Below are 25,328 nucleotides of genomic sequence, written 5' to 3'. Positions count from 1 at the left end.
CAAACCACAGTCACAGAAAACAGACTTTCCTTGCAACTCAAAGACACTAATGGCCCCGTTTCACAGAAGCGAGACACATTCGACCCTGCTGATAGCATGTGTGGAATGAGCACAGCAATCAAATATCATTCCTATTTAAACATCTTTGCTTACAGCCCGGGAAAACCCCACCACTGTGTCTAAAACCCAACATCCTCTCTGCTTTGAATGTTTCTCCCAGTACAGACTTACTGGCACTCATGTAAATATGAGATCAATGACATGGGAGTTGCATGCTGGGTCACATGTCTAATAAACAGCACAGCTGACGATGTGCGTATTTGCATTCGAGAGCAAAAGAGCCTAGCGCTTGAGAGAGGGGCCATCGCAGCTGTGGATTCCTGAGTCAAACACAGGAAGTGTAATGATGGAGAGCATGACGTGGTCCTCATGAGGCTCCTGTTCCTGACCCCGTGCTCTCAGGCCCGGGTCCAAACAAAAAACCCTGACAGCACATCATGAGGGGAGTCAGGGGTGTATATACTCGACTTCATTTAGTCAATGTAATACAGCCTGTTCAGACAGAAAAACCCATTCAACATTACTGAGTGATCTTGATTCTGTTCCAAGAACTGCCACACAAAGTCTAATTACAGTTGTTGTCGATCAAGATTTGGATCAAAAACCAGGATTAGCTCTTATCTGCACCATGTTTACAACCTTACTGCCTGAGATGCTTTTTGGGTGAAAATTTGTGAATCTTAAAGGATGAACCTCACAGAAATTGTCAAAGTATTGCAAGTAGTCACTTAAATTACCCAAAAACTAAAAAAAAATGAAAAAGAAAATTATTTTTTATATATTATATATATATATATTTTTTTTTTTTTTACCAACCACTGCATTTTTTTTTTTAGTTGTTTTACAATGATTGTCATTACTGCAAAAGAGTACAATAATTGCAGCTGATACAATTATTGTTTTATTAAAGGGATAGTTCACCCAGAAATAAAAATTACCCTATGATTTACTCACCCTCAAGCCATCCTAGTTGTATATGACTTTCTTCTTTCAGACGAATACAATCGGAGGTATATTTAAAAATATCCTAGCTCTTCCAAGTTTTATAATGCCAGTGAATGGGGGGCCCGATTTTGAAGCCAAAAAAAGTGCATCCATCCATCGTAAAAGTTCTCCACACGGCTCCAGGGGGTTAATAAAGGCCTTCTGAAGTGAAACGATTGTTTTTTATAAGAAAAATATCCATATTTAAAACTTTACAACCTAAAATAACTAGCTTCCAGCAGACAACCAAACACATACTGCGCAAGTTGACTTGCGCCACAAGAGTAACCTGTGACACGATGTATGACATAGGATGTAGGAGTAACGTAAGCTTAGACACCTCTCGCGATTTAAACAAATAGGGCTGTGCAACAAACTCAAGCTCCTCTTCTCTTATATCGAAATCCTCTGACATTTCTCTTTAAAATTTCTCGTTTTAGACTTCCATTTCATGACCGGCGTTTTGTTTTGCTCTATCCTCTGAGCTTCCGCATTCATCATTATGTCATGCGTCAGGTCAGAGGTTACTGTTCTGCCGCAAATCGATGTGTACAGTCATCTGCCAGAAGCTAGTTATTATAGTTAATATTTTAAATATGGATTTTTTTTTTTACAAAAACCAATCGCTTCGCTTCAAAAGGCCTTTATTAACAGCCCCCGGAGCCGTGTGGAGTACTTTTAAGATGGATGGATGCACTTTTTTTGGCTTCAAAAATCGGGCCTCTTATTGACTACCATTATAAAGCTAGGAAGAGACAGGATATTCTTAAATATATCTCCGATTGTGTTCATCTGAAAGAAGATATACACCTAGGTGAGTAATTTTCATTTCTGGGTGAACTAACCCTTTAATATCACATAATATTTAATGTATATGTTAATCAAATAATATCAACTTTAATATGTAATTCTATATAATTTTTTCATTTAATTTAAATATCTTACATATACAGACAAACGTACATTTAATTGATAAAATAAATAAGAAAACAAATTTATATCGATACAAAAATCACCTACGACCATTATACCTTTTTAAATTGAAAGTAATGAGAAAAATCATGAATAATTACCCAAGTACAGTCTGTTCAATTGTCATGAAACAAAATGTGTTTATATACACACATACATATAAACACAAAAACATTCGATTAGCTCAAAAGCTAATCAATAGGAATCAAACCATCAATCAAACCAAGAGTTGGCACATAATCAAACTTGCATGAAAGTCTTTGTATAAAACTATTCTCATGTTTTGCAAAGCCTTTCCATGGTCCCTAACAGGTGTAAATGTCTACTTATTATGGAATCAAATTCTCTTTGCTTAAATATGATCACAGGTTTTATCTCATATTGATCCAACTTGACTTCATTTGAAATGAAACAAAGGCCATCATAAGGTCATTTTGGGTGTGGCACAGGCTTGTCGTGTTCTTTCTTTTCTCCCCAAGCACGTTTCCACTTTTTTTTTCTTGAAAGCGATAACGGTCAGTTTATAGTCAAGCTCCAACTTACTTCTTCCTCATCTCTAATTGCAGCCGAGAAAAAAAAAGGGAGTGGGTTCATGACAGAACAAGCAAACAAAAGAGGAAGCCAGACAGATTCCCATTAAACCTTATCCAACGTTGTGCTTCTAAACTCACTCAGATTAAAGTAACAGGCCTCGGAGAGGGCTCATAAATTCAAAGCGTCCTCATGAGTTATAGCACCATGCTGTGAGATGCTGGATAACGGTAGTGCACATTCCTGTAAGTGCCAAGCCATAAACGCCGTTTTTACTGCACAGGTTATAGAGTCGGTCAGGTCGCATCATAAACTAACTTATTAGTTAAGTACACCTGAACGTTCTTCACGCTGTTCCAAACCTGTATGACTCTCTTCATGAATATTTTTTTTCCCTATACAATGAAAGTCAATGGGGTCCAAAGTTGTTTGGGGCCCTACTGACATTCATTGTATGGAGAAAAAAAAAAAAAAACAGTTGAAATTCTTTGAAACATCTTATATCTAATATCTAATATTTGAGTTCTGCAAAATAAATAATGCCATACAGGTTTGGAACAAAATGAGCATGAGTAAATGATGACATTTTTGTGTGAACTATTAAGCAATACCAGTAAACAATGTCAAACATGTGATTGCCTTTCTGTACTATAGTGAAACTTCTCAATGCGTTGTGTAACAGAACTCAGTGTTCTCAATGGCAGATCCAGTAGCCTCACTGTTAGATGGTAGCACAATTCGCTAATGGCCGTTTTGTTGTGCAACAAGGATTAATGTGACAGGAAGTGAATCAGTGTCATATTGTGATATGACATTCAACGGTCATGGCATTGAGGCAACAATGGAGTCAACAAACCAGACCACAACGCAAGGAATCGTTTCTGCAGAAATGCCACCCGAACATCCACCCAAACTTAAAGAATATTTAATTTTATATATTAATTAATATCAACATTAGTATATGAATACTTCAGATGCAAAGTGCCATCTGAAATTTTCTTCTAAAATGAGCATTTTTTCAAGCTTCTATGTTTATGTTCAGTTATTTCACTTTAATGGCAATGAAAACCACCTATTAATTGCCATTAAAGAGAAATTACTGAACCTAAACATAGGCTTTTGCATCTTAAGTCTTCATATGTAATTCAATATATTTTTTTTTACACTTAAATTAAATACATATTGCATATTATAAAGTTATAACACACAAATTAAACTGATAAAATAAAATCATAAAATAAATAATTAAAACCTACAACCCCAAACCACCTACAACCATTATACTGTTTTGGAGTAATGAGTAACATCATGAATAAGAATTACACACAAAAAAAGAAAGTACAATGTGTTGTATATTTTTGCAGAAATGCCACCCAAACTAAATATCTCAGAGGCCCATACGTAAGGGAAATGACATCAAGACAGCACAAGAAAAACTTTTGTGAGATACTGAATGCCTGTCAACATGGGTGGAGATTTGCGTCACTTCTAAATGAACGCAATACTTTAATGCACAAGATCCGGCATCCTGACGTGCCTCCATTCAAATGGCATCTTTTAAAACTCACCGACCTGAACAGCAAAAAAAAAAAAAAAAAAGAAACCAGAAACCACAAACTTTGTACAAATGCAAAAGCAACTAAAAAGTTAATAGTGAATATGAAAGCAGTCTCAGCAGTGCAAGGGTTACTCACACATTTACACACACCAGCAGCAAGTTGTGAAATACTGAAAACCGAACAGCTCCCTCCACATTCTTACCACATCCTGAAACTACGTCAGTCTAACAACATGACACAAAAAAACCTTATCGCATGAGTGAGATAAACAAACTCCTTCAAAAAAAAACTCCTCCTCACCCTGTCTGCACCACCAAACACGGCTGATATGACCTCCAACAAATGCACTTCAAGCAAGCATGTCGGCCTTCCAGCTACACACACACACACACACACACACACACTGATGTGATCTACCTTTGGCTCTCCACTCGCAAACTAGATGCCAATGGTGTCAGCGAGAGCCCACAGATAGCGGACGCAACGGAGAGCCGCAATGCTTCACATGGCGCTCGGGAACGGGCTGCTCTGCCTAAATGGCAAAAACATGCTGTCGAGCTGCTGATAAGTCATTGACGCAGTAAAGTAATGCAGCATATGAATAAGTGTGTGATTCACGAGCACATCAGAGACCATCAGGGAAAAATTCACATGCACCGTACAGCTGCTTTAACCTGCTAGAAAGCACGTCATAATCTGGCACGAGATTGAGAACACATGTTGCCATTTACTAAACACAATGAGAACGACATTTTTCTTTCCTAGGTCTTTGTTCTTTCAAGAATGTTTCAGTCGCATGTATGTGTAATACTGCTAACACGTAGACTGTGCCTGATAACACAACGCAACACCCTCGGTTTTTGGGAAGACATTCGTTCGTTCATTTACAAAAAGCATGTTTGAGAAAAACAAGTGTGGGAGAAGTTGAGAGGGGAAAAAAAAAAAAGAGTGAAGAGAAGAATGACGATAGAGAGCGAGAGATCCTGGCCATCTGTGATGTTGGCTGCAGCCCAAACCACTGCCCCCAGAGTCCAGGCACATGCTTAACTACCTCCCTCTGCAATGGTAGCCTAACAAACACAGCAGCAAGGGGCACCTACACACACAAGCATTGCAACAGTCACTTATGTTTTATGACTGCACAAACACAAAAATTCAGTGTTTACAAAAAGATAATTGCCCTGCCTCTACAAGGCTGCAAAGTGTGCATATAACCTCCTAAAACATTACTGCTCCAACTCTGAGGCACCGTTTGTGACATTCAGCAATCTGTTGAATGATGTGCTTTAAAGCTGATGCGTGGAGATGTTAAAACACTTATTCTTCCTCTTATCTGTGCAGAAAACTGTGGTGGCTTTCAGCGTTATTCTGTTAACGGTCTAATGTGGTTTTGAAGCAGGACAAACGGTTTGCACCTTTAAAACCATGAACATTAAAATTTGTGTAGCTTTTAAATTTGTGTTTTGATGCCATCCATATTGCTGGTATAAGTCTACAAATTTAACAAATTAACGTTTTAAGTACACTGTAAACCCAAATATGTTGGCAAAATTCAAAACAATTGAGGCAATCAGTTGCCTCAATTTTAAAGTTAAGAAATTCAAAGTTTAAGTAAGCAGAACTGGCAGATTTTTATTTTATACTACTCATAAATTTTAATTGTTCTTAACTTGAAATGTTTGAGTACACATTTAACTTATAACCCCAATGTAAACACTTATTAGTGTAAAATTAGCTAGCAATAACAAGCTAAACCAGAAAATGCTAACTTGCTAATTTGCTAGCATGTTAACAATAGCATGGTATAGCACTTGCTGAATGAGTACAGCAATATAAAGCATTTAACATCCTTGCTCTCAAACCAAGCTGCATGCACCGCTTGTCACCGTGACAGTAACTCTCCAAAAACCCACATTAACAGAAACTCTTCTAAATTAGCATAAAACATTAATCACTAAATATCCCACTTAATATTAATCTTGCACAAAAACATTATATAACACTTAATTTTCGCATTTACTCTCCCTTTCGATTGCCATGGGCAAAGCATGCTGGGAAATAGAAATCCCAGCCCAGTTTCAGTTAAACTTCAGTTCGTCTAAATTAAAACAAAAGTTCATAAAACTCAAAACAATGAAACAGTTCAGTTTACTTAAAATATATCAGTTCTGTGAACTTGAAAGAAAAAGAAAGTGCTAAATACTCATAAAAATTAATTTGACTGAACTAATTTGTTTAATTTAAATTTGTCCTATTCAAACCAGTTAATTATTTTGAGTGTTAGGGTTTACAGTGTATTTAATTATTAATATTATTATTATTATTATTATTATACATTAAATATATATATTCTAAATGTGTATACAATTATGCCATTTACATTGATAATATTAATATCGATTATTTCTAGCATTATTATTATTATTATTAATTGTATAAAACGTATCCTACTACAACTAGGGGTGTGCGATATCATCATTTTAGATTATGAATGATTAAAATGTCTCCATGATCTGCCTTTGAAGAGAGATCGTTGTATCAGCGCGCATTCCATCAGTTGCAGCCTTAACATATTATACAACACGACGTACATTCACATCACACGTTTAGCAACACAGCGGTAGGGTTGCGCTCCTGTGACACTTCAGTTTTTTGCCATCACGAATGCTTATTATTTGAATATGTTTTAAAGCCTTGCCAGTTAAGGTTTTTATTTGCACGCTGTTCTAACATAAGCTTTTCTGAACACGTACTCCCAAAGCACGCACACTAAAAGCCTGTCACTCTGCGTGTGAGTACTGAACTAAGTTCTCTTTCACATCTTATTGCGCTTAAACTATCCAGTACACACAAGGTTTACTTAACACAGTCATTTATATTTTAAGTGAATGTAAACAGTTTGGATGTGTATCAGTTTATTGAATCTGTGCATTCAGTCTTAAAGTGACAGCCGCCTAATAAACCTGCTGCTGTCTGTGTCATTAATGTTAATCAAACAACAAAAGAAAACCAAAAAGAAAGTCACTGCTTTTGACTGAATAACTTCAGTAGCTTTAATAAGAATAAGTGTATATTTAATTCATACAGTGAAGTCTATGTACTGTGTTATTTTTACATTTATTCAATTTCTTACTTGAATGCTACTGCTACAGTAAATACATCTACTGTAGCTTAAAATATTAATGAACTGTTTATATAATTTAATAGTCTTATATTGTATTTGTCCTATTATTTGTAAAATGCATTATTTGTAATGTGCATATGCTATTTTGACCTACTAAATGATTTATTTTTTCTTGCAAGGCTAAATTTTCTAAATAGGGAAATTAATTTGGCTGTACTGCTTAGTGACTCACAAAATAGTCTTGAAAACAAACATGAATCGTGATCCTGCCTGAAAAAAAAAATCATGATATGTGTTTGCCATTTCACCCACCCCTAACTACATCTACTACTACTACTAGTAGTTAAGCTAGAAGTAGTAGTAGTAATAATAATATTAAAAATAATAATAATAATAATAATGACAACAACGTTTTCTGTTTCTAATTATTATTGTAGTTGTTTGCATAAAATGTAAAGTACAATAATATAATAATAGCACAATAAATAGCACAATATATTTTAAAGTGTAACAATGTAATTTACAATGACAATGTTAAAAATTATTATTATTGCAATAATAATAATTATTAATTGCATCAAATGTATACTACTACTACTACTAATAATAATAATCATAATCATAATAATAAAAAATAATAAATATTTCTGTTTCTAACTATTATTATATTATTATCATTTTCATCAAATGTATACTACTGAAGAATTGTCTTGCACTATAGATTACGATCCAAACAAATGCCCTTAAACAGTCAACGACTAGTAATAGCAAATAGCATGCATGGTTCATGAATGTGACGTCATGTTTCTAAAGCCTACATCAACACAAGAAAGAAAACTGAGCTTGTCAAGCAATTTCACAGGGTCTAGAATGACTTTAAAATGAATGTACATAATATGACAGGACCAGAAATGGTGACCCTAACTTGCTGGAAAGCTACACTGTGCTGATCTCATCTTTTCATGAAAATATTGCTCTAAGTGTCTGCACTGCAAGCTGGGCCAAGAACAGGCTGGCGAATGTGACCAGCTTATTCGTCACTACAGAAATCCTGAATATGCGTCCCTTCCATACGGAGGGAGCACAAAGAGCTGAACTTGTCAAGACTGAGGGCCAAGAGCCGCTCCGGGTCTATCCCACATTCCACCCACGGATGAAATTCCAGCGAAAATCCAGGCAGAGCTTTGGTAGGTTTCAGAGCAAGCTCTCTGGGAGGCACTTAGTCAGGCATTGTGTTTTTAGAGAAGGCGGTTGTAGCTGCTGGGCTTTCATGCATGCAGCATAACAGACAGGGATAAGAGACAAATGCTTTTTGCACAAAGCTTGCCAAAGCAATGCCATTAAGAGAGGCAAATAGGTCTCAATGCATTCTGGGTCAAACTCCCAATGGACCTCAAAATTGTATTAAAAACCAAGGGAAACAATATTTCTGTTGGCAAAACACCTGTTAGGATCAGAAAATCTATGATATAATGCTAATGTGGCCACTGTTGTTCTACATAATCCAAAACATTCAGCAGTCGCTAGTTTGACTAGAAAAACAGTAGCCAAATACATTTGCATATGTTTGACTTTAGAGATGCTGATAGCATCTGGTAGAGTCAGACAACCAGGGGCAGTTGAGGCAATACACTGGACAGAAGGGTTATCTAATCTAACTCTCAATACAAGCGGTTGCTTGGTGACATGACCCTTATTATTGACTGACTACATCTTAAATTCTAGGCCTCGAAGCCCTGCAGGGCTTCTTTCACTATCTAAGCATGTTATCTCTCACTGTGTGAGCTTGCTGCAAGACTCGTAAATGTATCAAGTACAGTGAGTGACAATCCTTTGACCTGGAGATATGCATTATCTCATATTAAAGATTAAGTACAGGCCACAAAAGATTATAGTTCATCTTAAAAGCATCTATATACATGCACTGCCTTTATACTTGATAACACACAGCATTGTATTACTCAATGTGCAACTGTTTCACCGTTTCAACACTTTATATCCATTTTAAAAAGCAATAAATACTTTATACCCGGTTTTAATGTGGTTGATGCAATGTTAAATAACCCTACTGTATCATATTTGATACATGCATAATCAATATGATTAAAACTTTGCTGAAAAAACCTGTTGCACACTATCACTGCCTTCTGCCCTGATTGATAGTTTACAGACCTTTTAGTATAATTTTAAAACTGTCCACCTTCAGGTTGTGTTACTTCTTGGCTGTGAAATCTTTAATAACAAACTGTGTTTGAGGAACGTTTATTTGTACATCTCTCGATCATCATTGCATCAGAATTTCATCTTAGCCATATAATTTTTTTTCCTCTTAGAGTTTCAGCTCCATATACTAACTTTCATAATGCCTGATGTATCAAATAAGGTACAAAGCATAAAGCATTATTTTTTTAATATAATATTTTATTATTATTTTGTAGGTTCAATAACTTCCAATTAAAAAAGAAATATATATATATATATCATAAATACTTTTCTGACTATTATTTAATACATCAGGCTTTACAGGGTTAAAACCACCAGATGAATCATTCGGCTTGTTAGAGTAGCAGAGAAACACCTAAAATCCCCCCAATGGACACTGAGTAACAAGTTGCAAGAGGGCTGTCCAAGAGAATCCCCAACAAATTCAAACATTGTGTTTGTGAGGGGGAGAGTGACACACTTTCAGCCTGAAAAGACTGTCAGCATGTGGCCCAAAGGGACAACAAAACATATTTTGTGTTGCCAACACCGCAGTATGACAGCGACAACAGACAATTAGGGAAAATAACACTGTCTCTTGTCAAACCCTGACACTTGGGGACTTCTGAGTAAATAAATCAAGACCCTGAACAAGCACAAGAATAATTAAGCATAGATAGAAATTGGGCCTCGTCCCAAAACCTTGTGAGCTGCCTACATAGGGCTGAGAGCCGAGAATCGGTTAGGTTAACGGTCCACGAATGTGCACAAGGTACACTTAGCTCAAATATTCTGGGTTTGCTAAATCTATATCCCGAAACATACTGTACGACTAGTGTAGTCCGATTCCCCAAAGAATGACTCTTATGATCCGGTTCTTTTTAATGAATCAAAAGTACCTATGAATCAGTCGGAGCAGTTACTGAATTATTCCGATTCGCTAATTACTTTCGCCATGTCAGACAATTATGCTGTACTTAAGCCGTCAGAGACTGTTACTGACCAGTGGATATATGACAACGAGTAGTCAAAGATATTGACAACATTTCATAAAAATGAATGAACAAAATGAATGAAATGTATTACCATTCATTAAAGAGTCATTTGATGACTCCAAGTAAAAGCAGCATGAATTACATTTCTTTTTTCTAAATATTTCTTCTTCAAAAACACTAACAGAATCGTTAGTGGAACCATCAATGAATCGAATTCGGAACATTAATTGTTAATTTCCTACTACACAGACAGAATTTTTGAGCATCATTTGCACGTTCCGAACATTCGAATAGTTTGGATGCTCTAAAATGATTCGAACGAACGTTCGGAACGCGCGTCTGATTCTCTAGGTAGGCAGCTCGCTAGGTTTTGACACACAGCCCAAATGTTTTGTTCTTTACCTGTGACAGCTGCCTCGGGTCGGGGGCTCCGAATAAAGAGGAACTGGAGCTGAAACTAATGGCTCCCCTCCGGCTGAGAACATGTTTGGGAACCGGCCTGTCTAGAGGCAAAACCGGTAACTGATAACATAATTCCATTGAATAATATCAACGCTATGGATCCGGATCAAAAATAATTCAAACCCACTGAAAAAAAGTAGTAAAATAATCAAAGAAATCAAAAGAAGGCGGAGGGGAGAACTTGCATGGAACTTGTGCGCTGTTTGCAACTCTCAAAAAGCACGGGAATCCCCTCTCCTTTAAATTGCAAATAAAAAAAATATCAGTTTAAATGCTCAAGAGGCGAAGTGCTTCATTTTGTTCGGATCTATCTGGTTCTCGCGCACACCGCCGTCATTATTGATATGGTCCATATTTCCCCACGCGCGTGTCTCGTGCTCCATTTCACTCGATTTTTATTCATCAGGCTCGTTTTTCTTCCTTTCTTCTCCTTTTTCCCATGCACAGATCACGGCCTGCGGGACGACGAGGCCTCTCCTCTATCTTTTTAGTATCTTTAGAAAAAAATGCTTCCTCATTTTTTAAACTCCGTCCAGTCGTGAATCATCATCATCGTGCAAATGGCTCCGCAGTCTCGTCTCCCAAATTAAAACAAAAGGCATGACCACTTCAAACCCCGATGCCGATGCTTGGAGGAGAAAACAGAGAGATCCTGCGAATATATAAATAAATGTACGTGAAGTTGTATCCGTTTAACGACGGATTTCATTCAAGCTCTGCGGTGCATGAACATTTATTCTCGCCCTGTCTTTTTTCTCAGTGCAGACACACAGATAGCACCCGTAATTCAGCACACACTCAATGCAGCACTGTATATTAACCAGAAAAAAGTGGCCTGGGTGGATTAAAAACACGCCCCGCGACCACGCCATGCGTGTGTTGGCACATGCTGTTCGGTCAGTGTCAAAAAGAAAACGCAAAACGGGAAATAAATTACGCTGATTACATACGACAGCCTCAGTTCGTCCTGAACATTGCGAGCTGTTTCCGAACATGCACCACCTGCGAAAGAGATGGGGTTGTACAAGAAAGCGTTTGCAAAACGTCCTCGTCTGAATGAGCCAATAGGCGTGCAGCAGTTCATGTAAGCCCGGTTCCCATTGGACTAAACCGTAAAGCGCTGTTGAGACGGCGAATCTCATTGGCCATGCTTTCAAGACTTGATTTATGCACTCGTTCACTGACTGTACGGACCTCAACAAGGGTATTCCACTACAACGGGGTTTGCCCTGCAGCCGGTCTACATCATTGCCAGTGATTACCTTTTCTCTGTATGAGTCATCCAGTTATTCGTGAGCAATGGGCCACTGTTAACTTCTCTCAATAATAAAACCCATGAGTAAACGTGTTTTTTTTTCTCCTTTTAAAAACAATTTAAAGGAACCTGCTGATAAACATATCTTGTAGGCTACCAACCTAAGTTGCTTTCATAGCCTGATCGACCAACAGTAACCAGTAAGCAACCGACTGAAGGGTGCCAAAACACCTCAAAATCCATGCTGGGAGACCAGCTAAGACCGCCAAACCATCTTAGGCCATTTTTTCCCCCAGCAGGGTATTGAAACCTGCCAATAAAAGGTATATAATCCAGTAAACATAGGCTATGTTGTAGTACCTCTAAATAGCAGATCTATGTGATATAAAAATAAACTAATTTCTTTCTTCCAGTTTTGCCTTTAGAGTATTTGTTTGCTTAAGACAGAGACTCACCAGAGAACTTTGTAAGTTTAAACAATAAGAGTGTTGTCAGGCATTACCAGGTAATTGCATGACAACACTAGTCAATAGCAGTCTCTACATTGTGTGCTGAGGTTCAATTTGCATGGAAACACACTTCAAAGTCATCATCATGAACTAACTTGTTCCAGTTTTAACAAAAATATGAATGTGAATAAACACAAACTTAGGTTTACTAACTGAAATTCATCCTCATGGTGATTGTGTGGGTCAAATAGTGTAGTAAATCATGTTATGCCATTTTGTACAGTTATCCTTTCTTTTGCAGTCACATAAGTAGTGCCTTTTTTACCTATATAGAGGCAAAATAATCTGTGCAAGTTCGACCCACTTACTTTAATTCATCAATTTAAGTCGTAAAGCTTTGCAATGTTAGCAAAGCTTTAGCAAATGTTTTAATTTGAGTTGCTGGAGACCAGGGGGACAATAGTGAACTGTGCCATGGCAACAGAGGCCATATGCCAGTAGTGAGTATAATTGCTCCGTCCCACCCCCTCCCCACCGCTCACAATACAATTCTGCAGAACCAAACCCCACACCATGCAGTCCTAATCCGTTTCTAGGCATCCTGAATAAACGGTGCCAAAGCGCACAGATTACTAGAGTGCTTTACCCTGGTGAACTTCTTGGAAATATGATACAAAAGCTTTGAGTTTAATTTTTTTTTTATCTATAAAAATGCATTGTTGATTTACAGTAACTATTGTTGATATATTAATGTTTCTAGTGTGATCTATGTGGTCACTACACACTTAAAAATAAAGGTTCCAAAAGGAGGTTTTCACAGTGATGCAATAGCAGAACCATTTTAGGTTTCCCAAAGTAAACCGTTCTTAAAAGAACCATTTTGTGTGTGTGTGTGTGTGTGTGTGTGTGTGTGTGTGTGTGTGTGTGAACATTTTAATACTCTGAAGAACCTTTTCCCACTGTAGAACCTTTTGTGCAATGGATGTTCCATGGAACTATTGATGCCAATAAAGAACCTTTACTTTTAAAGGGATAGTTCACCCAAAAATGAAAATTACCCCATGATTTACTCACCCTCAAGCCATCCTAGATGTATATGACTTTCTTCTTTCAGACGAATACAATCGGAGTTATATTAAATAATGTCCTGGCTTGCCAAGCTTTATAATGGCAGTGAATAGATGATGAGATTTTGAAGCCCAAAAAAGTGCATCCATCCATCATAAAAGTAATTCACATGGCTCCGGGGGTTAACAAAGGCCTTCTGAAGTGAAGCGATGCGTTTGTGTAAGAAAAATATCCATATTTAAAACTTCAAAAACTAAAATAACTAGCTTCGAACAGATGGCCGTACGCATCGATTTATGGCAAAAGAGTGACCTCTGACCTATTACGTAATGACGAACGCGGAAGCGCAGAGGAGAGAGTAAAACAAAACACCAGTCACAAAGCCTAAACCGAGGTCTAAAATGTCAGAAGATTTTGATATAAGAGAAGAGGAGCTTGAGTTTGTTGCCCAGCCATATTTGTTTGAACAGCTAGAGGCATCAAAGCTTACGCTACTCCTACATCGTGTCAGAGGTCACTCTTTTGGCTCAAGTCGACGTGCGTACAGCCATCTGCTGGAAGCTAGTTATTTTCATTTTTAAAGTTTTAAATGTGGATATTTTTCTTACACAAACGCATCACTTTGCTTCAGAAGGCCTTTATTAACCCCCTGGAGTCGTGTGGATATCTTTTATGATGGATGCACTTTTTTGGGCTTCAAAATCTCATCCTCTATTCACTGCCATTATAAAGCTTGGAAGAGCCAGGACATTATTTAATATATCTCCGATTGTATTCCTCTGAAATAAGATAGTCATATACACCTAGGATGGCTTGAGGGTGAGTAAATCATGGGATAATTTTCATTTCTTCACTCCTTTAATCTACTTTATTTTTCTAGAAAGAAGTAAACAGTGGGACCAAACAGAGAAAGCAAACACAACACACTTAACAAGATAAGACGTCTGGCATCATGCCTATATCTGCCTGTGTAGTTATTAACGGATCTGTTCATTCATTTACTTTTACAATACCGTTTAATCAGTGTCAAGCACTGCTTCCCGTCCACTACCGGTGGCCCCGCGTGCTGCTCATTTGGGAGTCTCACATTTCCTGACTGAGGGGCAATCATTTCATTAATGGTTTGTTTCTGAGGCTTAGTTTGCCACAAATGCCATTCCCCAGGCAGACGTGCTTTGCAGGAACAGCCTCCCGAGGAGACAATGATGAGGGGTGGCGAGCAGCACACCTGCTTAATTCCCCTTGAGACTCCATGTATCCACTTGCAATACGACCTGCGCTATGCAGCAGTCTTCAGGAGACCATAAACAAGGGGAGCGCTGGCATAATTTATATGCTGGTTGATGTCAGTTGGCCCACTGGTGATTTCCCCTTTGTTTTGACTGCTGCATTTGGGGAGATTTGGGAACATGTGATTAGTTTTGTCGTTTTTCCCATAAAATGTCTATGCATATGCATATTTCCCATAAAATGTCTATGCATCTTTTAGCATTTAATGACATTTTAAAAAGGTTAAAGAGAGTTACAGATTAAAATGATCTATACAAGTAACTTTTCTTCATTATCCACTGGTAGAATAAAACTCGTGCTCAGTTGCCATCTTGTGGTGATACAAGATAAGTGCTAGATTTTATTTTATTATTTATTTATTTTTATTTTTTTGCTTTACAAAAAGGGTTTTCAGGGGGACACAAGGGAGTGGGATTTTTTTTTTTTTTGAGAAAAACATGTTAAAATAAATAAAACTAATAACAACAATAAAATTACATTTTAACAATTTAAATTTATTTTAAATAAATAAATGAACAATACATCTAACAATACATACTATAGTACGTAGAAAAAAGTAATAAGCACAATAGAAACTAAATATTTTCATTTCATTTTACACACATTTATAATGTTAACTTTTCAGAGTATAAATTGCGTATTTATACATGAAAATTTTTACATTTTAGAATGGGGCCCTCGCAAAACAAAAACAACAAAAAATGTGTGGATAAAATTATGTAGCTCAGTGAATAAATTGGCATTATATTTGGCATCATCTCTGTTCTAATCAGATTTTCATTTTTTGTATCCATTTAGAGTTAAAGATTAATGTTAAAAGATATCTTTAGTACGAATTTCGTGGGCCTACTCTATTATTTCATTTTTACATTTATACATTGACTTTTTCAATGAAAAATGTGGCCTAATATTCACATAAAATGTAATAAAGCTTTGATTTCTTGCAATATGCAGCAGCAAAATATGAATGAATGAGGTTAATTTAGAAAATGTGAATATATTGCTTAAATAGTTGAGCTGAGCATGCGCACATCCTCTGACGTGAGTTAATGTGGCGGTTATGCTGATAATTCTGTACATTAATTTTTATACCTTGAGACCAGACTAATTATAAGACTTTTCTGTTTTACAATTTTTGTACGAGCAAAGTAGTTTATGTTAAATATGCATTTGAACGTTACTGCGTTTGCAGAAGGACGCCGCAAGATGGCGATCTTGCATCAGAAAGGAAATGCATAAACTCAAGCACATTCATGCACGCACACAATGTAAGACTCTAGCGTGCACACGAAACCTAACCTTTTATCCTCCTCAGTCCTCATTATGTAGGTTTAAAAGTCAGTTATGGCAGATAACGTGTGTCCAACCTCAGAAACCAGACATTAGTCACCAAACATCTTCCATCAAAGCGTTGCACAACCACCAGACACTGAAACCTAATGAACCTTGTTGGTAACCATGTTAAACTGGCCTAAAGTTACCTGAGCTCATGACTAGTTCCATGTATAATTTATCTCCTCAGTAATCTACTCACCTTCAGAGAAGGAACCTGACTCCATTAGCCTGTCTACCTGCTCTGGAGAAGGACTTAGGTTTGGAGTCTGTTAACAGGTAAGAAAACTAATGATCTTCTTTGGGACTTAGGGCTCTGATTGTCCCTTTTTTGCTTCTCACTTTTGAGTAGTCAGCCATTGTAAAGCTCAACAGAGATGGCTGTATAATTTTTTTTTAGAACTATTTAATATTCAATGAAGGCTCATTATTATGAAAGATGGAATTATTCAGAAGTGGGGGTTGGAGGTTGTTGGACAGTTATATATTCTCTGCAATAACCTTCCAATGGATGTCTTTTCTTAAAAACAGAGGGATTGCTTGCAAACTTATGTAAACAAAAAGTCAACCAGGTCTGGGTTGTTGTGGAAAGAGTGACGTTGTAAGTCTCAAACAAAACGTCATTTGTATCTTGTTCACCACACAGGAGAACCGGACCTGACCTACTGTCTTATACAATTTATTGACGGTTGATTTGTTCTTTTGATGTTAAGGTAATGGTTTAAGATCATGGCTGAACAAAGGCAACGGGCCCTGTCCACATCAGGAGAGGCTCTGTACCAGATTCTTGGCCTTGACAAGAACTGCACCCATGATGACATCAAGAGATCCTACAGGTAAGACGTGATTCACACTCCTATTTGTCCCGAGATGCATTTACTTTGGGTTCTGGTTACTAGGTAAGAAGTTCAGATACTATTTGTAGAAAGACAGGGGTGAACGAGGGAGCAAAAGATGCCCAACTGCGACACATTCCTCAATAATCTCAGCCGTCAGTTGCAGTGGAGCTGCATAAATATAATATGACTTCCACAAAACTAAAATATTCATTATGCTGAACAGATGGCATCCTTTATTTTACTGGGATCAGGAATGATGAAAGAATCTCACATATGAGAGCATGTTCGGGGGTGCGCGACGTGTGGATGTGCTTGAATGATTCTGCACTATAACTTGGAATCGTGCCAGCCTTGCCTTTGGTAGTAATATCTTGACACTGACATCACAACTTGTAGGTTTCACTTGTTGGTTGGTATAAAAACGTTATGCTGCAGCAGGGTAACCTGGGAAAAAAATATCTGAAGCATAATTTTGTCGTACATATAGGAGTATGTTTTAGTGCTGTTAAATCGATTAATCACGATTAATCGCATCTAACATAAAAGTTTGTGTTTACATATGTGTGTGTGTGTATTATTATATTCATATTAAATATATATATGTGTGTGTCTTTGTGTGTATATATACATATACACATATAAATATATGTGCATATGCGATTAATCGTGATTAGATGCGATTAATCGATTTGACAGCCCTTATATATATATGTGTGTGTGTGTGTGTTTCTGTCTTAGTGTGTATATATATATATATATATATATATATACATATACACATGTATAAATACACGTGCATATATATATATATATGTGTGTGTGTGTGTGTTTCTGTCTTAGTGTGTATATATATATATACATATACACATGTATAAATATGTGCATATGCGATTAATCGTGATTAGATGCGATTAATCGATTTGACAGCCCTTATATATATGTATGTGTGTGTGTGTGTGTGTGTATATATATATATATATGTATGTGTGTGTGTGTGTGTGTGTATATATATATATATATATATGTGTGTGTGTGTGTGTGTGTTTCTGTCTTAGTGTGTATATATATACATATACACATGTATAAATATGTGCATATGCGATTAATCGATTTGACAGCCCTTATATATATATATATATATATATATATATATATTAAAAATAGGTATTAGAAAATATGTAGTTTTTTTTTTTCTGTGGCTGCAATTCATGCGCAACTTGTGCTGTATCTTGTACACTTAAACATGAAGGCAACAAGTAGAAGAGCTTCATTAGACAAGTGCGTTTCAAACGCCATACTGATGTTCCATCAATTATAGAATCTAATTGCTCTAATTTGCACGTTGTTCAAGGAGGCATTTAAATAGTTAGCATTTTAACATCACTTGTTTGCTGTTAATGAATATATAATCATCACAACTCTTGCAGACGCCATTGGCTTAATCAAAAATTAACAAGCGAGCGTGCTCAGAGAATTATAAATTATACATTACATTTTTTTGCTTCAGCAACAACAAAAAATATGTACAAAAAATATAGAGAGACTATTCATGTAATGTTTTCTTCACTATTTTTAATGGTATTAATGGATTTATAATGCTCTCCACTGCTTTTACAAAATACTATAAATATTTATAGTTTGATATTTGATCATCTACAACCATTTTGAGCTGAAGGATATTGCATTCCACAGCATTATAAAATGTCAAACTCTTCCTTATTGCTGCTGAGACTTTTGAAAAATGTTGCGCAGAGTTTGGACATGCTGGCATTCATTCAGTGCAGACCTGAACTGAGTCAGAGACAGAGACATTTGCAATGCACTGCTGGTTCTAATGGGAAAAATGTCAACCTTGGTGACGTTCCTCTCTTCACCACCCCTCGTGTGCCGAGGAGCTTTTGCTGGCGCTAATGGGGTCTGCGGTCTTGCCGACACATAGACAGGTCAAGCAGCGTGCGCATAAGACAGCTAGCCGCTAAAGATCACACCCTGCTGAGATCATCAAACAGACAGACAGCATTTTAAACTGGCCACATGTAAATGAGTCTCCTCTCACTGAGTCTAAAAGTATTTTTGTTTCCTTTTATAAACTAATGGATGTTTTATGCCACTCTCATTAGGTGAATACAAAGAAAAAAGTCTAAGTGCACATTCTCGCAGACATTCTGTATTTCTAAAGTCATTTAAATATATTTCCTGATATTACATATGTTCTTGGGGGTATGACTCTTCTGTTCTTTACCTTTGAAATATCAAGTTTCATTCCTAAGATGTCAATATAATCCTTAGGTCAGTGAAGCTTTTTTGCAGTGCATGTTTCAAGGAAATTTTTCATCTTTAAAATGTCCTTGTCTATTTTTTTTTTAGGAAGCTCGCTTTGAAATATCATCCTGACAAGAACCCCGAGAACCCTGATGCCACTGACAAATTTAAAGAGCTCAACAATGCCCATGCGGTGCTGTCTGACGTCACTAAGAGGAACATTTATGACAAGTACGGCTCCCTGGGTCTCTATGTGTCGCAGCAGTTTGGGGAGGAGAATGTGAACACGTACTTCATGCTCTCCAGCTGGTGGGCTAAGGTGCGGTATCAGTCTCGTTTCTATACAGGAAAAAATGTGCACTTTTAGGAACTATTTTATATGAACTGACACTTAAAAAATACTCTTGTTGGTGTAATCTGCACATTAAATAATTTTAATTATATACCATGTAAAAATAATATTATTAGTCATATTAAATAAATATTTTGCAGCTAGTTTAGGTGTTTTTTATCTTCCAAATTTTAATTAAATACCATGTAAAAACAATATTATTAGTCATATTAAATAAATAATATTTTGCAACTAATTTAGATGTGTTTTTTTTTTTTTCAAATTTTAATTATATACCATGTAAAAACAATATTATTGGTCATATTAAATAAATAATATTTTGCAGCTAGTTTAGGTGTTTTTTTTTCCAAATTTTAATTATATACCATGTAAAAACAATATTATTAGTCATATTAAATAAATAATATTTTGCAGCTAGTTTAGGTGTTTTTTATCTTCCAAATTTTAATTATATACCATGTAAAAACAATATTATTAGTCATATTAAATAATTAATATTTTGCAACTAATTTAGATGTGTTTTCCCCCCCGATTTTTAATTATACACCATGTAAAAAAAATATTATTAGTCATATTAAATAAATAATATTTTGCAGCTAATTTTTTTGTAAGATCGATTAATCGTGATTAATCACATCCAACATAAACGTTTGTTTACATAATATATGTGTGTAAATATATTATTATATTTACATATATGTACATATATTTACATATATTTGCACACATATATATATACATACACACACACACACACTCAGATATATATAATATATATAAATGTAATTAAAAAAAAAAAATATATATATATATTTATATATTATGAAACAAACTTTTATTTTAGATGTTATTAATTAACAAAAAATGTAGGGCTGTAAAATCGATTAATCACGATTAATCGATTTTACAGCCCTAGATTTTTTGTCACCTGAAAATATATTTTGACAGTCTATTTTATTGTCTGTTTCCTTGTATTTTTGACTTCATATACTTAAAACCTTAAATATTTTCATTGCTATATTATTTTATAGCAAAAAAAAAAAAATGTACATAAAAAAAGACGGAATAGAATTAATATTGGAATGTAAAGTCTGCATGAAACATGAAGTTGCGATAGTCTTTTCTTCCCTATTGTGACGTAAATCTTAGTAAATGATTTATAATAAATACTGCAATATTTCGGTAAAAAAAGATTTCATGGTGACTTTAACACTGAAAGATAAATGATAACTAAATACTACTCGCATTAAAGCTATATTTTATATTTACATTATAGTATTCATGTTAGAGCATATTTATGTAAGTGTTTACCGAGTAAGACTACTAAACTACATGTATGGTTTAATAAATATTGCTATTATAATAAATTGTATAACTTCATATATTCATATATTATATATAATATATGGACACTGTAATATAGATATTTTGAATGCATTTTTATCTAAACTAAACCATGACACTGTGTGCCTGTCTGATTTTGAACATTCTCATTTATAGGGTCTGTTTGCCATCTGCGGCTTGCTGACAGGTTGCTATTTCTGTTGTTGTCTGTGCTGCTGTTTCAACTGCTGTTGTGGAAAGTGCAAACCGCACACACCTGGAGAAGAGGACCCTGAGTGCTATGTGTCTCCTGAAGACCTGGAGGAGCAGATCCGTACGGACAACGAGAGAGGTAAAAGGACATGAACAAACACTTTACATGTGTTTTTTAGGTGGTCACACTCAGTTTTGAAATGGTATATGAGTACAGAACATGACACAGTCACTCTACAGCCAGAAAGAAAGTGGATAAAAATGGTTAAAAGGGACACATCCCAAAATTACTGCATCACATTCTGTTCTTGATAACAGCATATTCTTAATGTCTTAATTGTGAATGTACTGCTGTAATCTTCAAAACAGATTATAGAAAGCGGGAAGAGTTTATTAAGACTTAAACATGATGTATTATGCAACTAAATCTTCCTATAATAACTTTAAAAAAAGCCTTATATGATAATTTTCTAATTAAAAAAAGTTCATGAAATATTTAAACAGAAAAATAGGCTTTGATGTAGCAGATCACGGCTTATCAGCTGAGGGAAGAGCTTTTAATGTAATAAGTCACCCTGCTAACAAAAATAAATAGAATTGATACTTCTGAGCCAGATGTTTGGATAAAATACAGCATTCTTCTGCCAGTGAGCTGTAGGAGGGTTTTTTTTACATCTTGTGCTGTAGTCCCTCACAAAAGTGATAATTGCCATCTGAGTCATTTCTCAAAGTGTGTTTGCATACTAGTTTTTTATAGCATTCTCACAATAAAAATAAACAATGTTCTCTTTCCCTGCATTTCAAAGGCAGCACGCAAGATGGTACAGACAAAAAAACGTTTTGTTTTGTCTTATATTAGACCCTAACTACATCTTCCATGTAAAAATACACTGTTGACTTACGCTTTCATTTCATTTGACTTGCATCCACCTAGACAAGCTGAGAATACAAAGTGCACAATATCCTGTTTTTTAATATTAATATAGTGTACCTAGGTGAAAAAAAGTACATTTCTATAATGTACTTAAAGTGCTCTATTTTCGTGCACTAATTTTGTACTCAATATACTAAAAAATCTTCTTTAGTACTTCTTAAGATAATCTTAAGAACATCTAAGTGTTAAGATGTATTAAACTTTTTTTTTCCTGCTTTTTTTTATATATATATATAATTGTGAGATATAAACTCATAATTGCAAGTTATAAAGTCCAAATTGTGAGGTATGAACTCGCATTTGTGAGAAAAAAGTCGCAATTACTTTTAATTGCGAGATTATAATTGCAAGTTATATTAGACCCTAACTACATCTTCCATGCAATTGCAAGTTTTAAACATGAAATTGTGAGAAATAAAGTCAGAATTGTGATATAAACGCACAATTGCGAGAAAAAAGTCAGATTTAAACATGAAATTGTGAGAAATAAAGTCAGAATTGTGATATAAATGCACAATTGCGAGAAAAAAGTCAGATTTGCATGTTTATATCTCGCAACTCTGACTTTATTTCTTGCAATTCCAAGTTTAAAACTTGCAATTCTCACTTTTTTTTTTTTTTTAAGAATCGTGAGATATAAACTCGTAATTGCAAGTTATAAAGTCCAAATTGTGAGATAAAAACTCGCAAATGCGGAAAAAAAAATTTCAGAATTGTGTGATAAATTGAGAGAAAAAGTCAAAATTGCAAGTTTATATCTCAATTCTAAAAAAAATAAATAAAAGGAAATTTGTGGTACAAAAAACATTTGTGGTACAAATGGTACAGAGCTTGCTTAGCATGCAAGTTTCCGAGTTTGCATCTCACAATTCTAAAAAAATAAAAATAAAAATAAAGTCAGAAATGCGAGAAATAAACTTGCAATTCTGACTTTTTTTTTTCTCTATTTTTTTTTTTTTTTTTTACTCACAATTCTGACTATTTTTCAGAATTCTAAGTTTATAACTCACAATTCTGTCTTCTTTTTCTCACATGTGCTAATTTATATATCACAATTCGGATTTTATAACTTAATTTCTCACAATTCACAAATCTCACAATTCTAAAAAAGAAAGTCAGAATTGCAAGTTATACAGTCAGAATTGCTAGATATAAACACAAAATTCTGACTTTATTTCTCACAATTCTGAGTTTAGACCTCTCAATATAAATTATCTTCTTTCTTTTTTTTTTGAATTGTGAGATATAAACTCATAGAATTGTCAGATATAAAAAAAAAAAAAAATCAGAATTGTGAGCTTAAAAGTTGCAATTACATTCCCGTGGCAGAAACAAGCTTATAGCGTTTTATAGTGTTTATATTAGTGTAGTGCAGAAAGAAATTCAATTCATGCCCAAGTCATATCCTGCTCAAATAGTCTCTAAAAATCCACCCATGTGGTCTTAGAATCTTATTTCTCAGCATTAGGTAAGCCAGTGGACAGTGGGCTGCCCTTCAAACCAGTGTTACAGAGCCAGCTCAATGAGGTCATAAAAGTGCAGCCAGCAGGGGCAGGCTAACAGCAGATTGCTGGGACGTCCTTGGAGCGTACAAAACACTTTTCATTTCAGCAGGAAGTTCAATTAGGAGTGTGAAATGGCATGACATTAGACAGAGTAACCTCTTGTTTGTTCCATATTGATGATCATATGTGACCTCTTTTACCTGTGATTTTTGTTTTTTCAGATGGCGACACTCCAATTGTGCTGCAGCCAACCAATGCTAGTGAGAAGACCCAGCTGATCGGTGATGGACACAGAACATACACCTAAATGCAAATGAGTCATGATAGATACTAATTTTAAAAATCTTTTTGAATATATTGATGTCTTTTACAATATACTGCTTATTTTAGGACTGAGAAAGCAAAAAATACTCAACTTCTTAAGCTTTGTTTAGTCATGCTGTCTGTAAATAACAGATATTATATTATTCTTATGCTTACATGTGCAATTAAAACAGAGAATGTGATAAAAAATGATGAATGATTCTCCTTTAAATAATAAACGTATATATTACAGGTTTTCAAAATAAGAATTCAGATATTTCTGTACATTTAACAGCAGTTTCAGTATTTTGTTTGCTCTGTCATATGTACTTGAATATAGATGGGGTCTTTCTTGTTTTTAGAAAATCTTCATGCAATATAATGTGCACAGAGTCCTTTGGCCTGTTTTCAGACCTACACGGTTACTTCCTGGTTTTCATTAAGCCAGCTTGGTCATTTCCGGTAAACTGTTAGCTGTCATAGATTCTTCAACACAAAACCATCAATGGTTGACTTTTTAATGTTGTGTTTATATTTTAATGCTGTTATCACACTTGCCTAATTTTCCAATAAACCAGTTTAACTGATTGCAATAAAGACGAAGCTATTGGGAACGTTTGAATAAGAAATGTAGTGTCAGTAATTGGACACGCGACATTTTTCCAGCTTTTCAAATGTTATTTTTAATGTGATGACCACAAACATTATTTGTTCATCCTTCTGAGATTGTCCCCATTTGTAAAACCGAATGTTTCAAACTGTAGAAAATCAAACATTTGATAGAAAACACTTTTATTTAAAATAAAAAAGACATGAATTACCACTATAACCCAACAGGTGGCGGCAGAGTAGCATTTATTTGCGCATATATTAGCCATTTCCATTAGCCTAGTTTTTCAATCTGTTTCGCTTTTTAATAAATATTAAACATTATAAAATCACTAGGTTTAAAAATACATTTTGTCAAGGTGAAGTATGAAGTACTTACAAAATATCATGAAAAACAATAACTTTAATTGTGAATGAATTACACAGAAAGCGAGCACCGCGCTTTCTCTTTGTAATCACAGAAGCTTTCAGTAAGTGCAGCGCAAGCTCAACGATTTTGGCACACTTGTGAAAACTCACATTTTATTCAATGAATCTAACTAAAGCGCACAATAAATCTTTAATTGTTGATGCTTTTTCACACGAAAGTGTGAAAACTGATGGTCTAATTGAATGCAGCCGAGCAGGAACACTGAGGTACGTCTTTATTTATTTATTTATTTATTTATTTATTTATTTATTATGTCGTCTTAAGTTTGAATACCT

At 35.3% G+C, this 25,328-nt stretch overlaps 2 protein-coding genes across 26 annotated transcripts in view; one reads left to right on the top strand and one right to left on the bottom strand.

Moving 5' to 3' along the window:
* pde7a (phosphodiesterase 7A) overlaps nt 1-11,903 on the bottom strand; it is a 32,874-nt gene extending 20,971 nt beyond the window's left edge. For 6 of the 21 annotated variants that reach the window (XM_051882938.1, XM_051882939.1, XM_051882942.1 and 3 more), the window contains exon 1: nt 10,830-11,903. In XM_051882938.1, coding sequence (XP_051738898.1) covers nt 10,830-10,967 — 138 coding nt within the window. In that variant the 5' untranslated portion in view covers nt 10,968-11,903. Of the gene's footprint in view, nt 1-4,406; nt 4,670-10,829 lie in introns of those variants that run through there. The other 15 variants (XM_051882962.1, XM_051882964.1, XM_051882966.1 and 12 more) reach the window with 5 other exon arrangements.
* Nucleotides 1,031-24,635, top strand: dnajc5b (DnaJ (Hsp40) homolog, subfamily C, member 5 beta). Of its 5 annotated transcripts, none has more exons than XM_051882981.1 (6): nt 1,031-1,858; nt 16,474-16,562; nt 16,997-17,119; nt 19,490-19,703; nt 21,237-21,411; nt 23,933-24,634. In XM_051882981.1, exons 3-6 carry the CDS (start codon nt 17,013-17,015, stop codon nt 24,016-24,018), a joined length of 582 nt encoding a protein of 193 aa, XP_051738941.1. In that variant the 5' UTR covers nt 1,031-1,858; nt 16,474-16,562; nt 16,997-17,012; the 3' UTR covers nt 24,019-24,634. The 5 variants fall into 5 exon arrangements, with proteins under 5 accessions (XP_051738941.1, XP_051738943.1, XP_051738940.1 ...); XM_051882983.1 differs by lacking the exon at nt 1,031-1,858 and adding an exon at nt 14,462-14,480; XM_051882982.1 differs by lacking the exon at nt 1,031-1,858 and adding an exon at nt 16,141-16,219.
* The last annotated feature ends 693 nt before the right edge of the window (nt 24,636-25,328 follow it).

Source organism: Ctenopharyngodon idella, chromosome 23 (genome assembly GCF_019924925.1).
Source record: "Ctenopharyngodon idella isolate HZGC_01 chromosome 23, HZGC01, whole genome shotgun sequence".
Taxonomy (NCBI): domain Eukaryota; kingdom Metazoa; phylum Chordata; class Actinopteri; order Cypriniformes; family Xenocyprididae; genus Ctenopharyngodon; species Ctenopharyngodon idella.
Note: the sequence above shows the minus strand (reverse complement) of the source record. Positions and strands in the feature narration are given on the sequence as shown.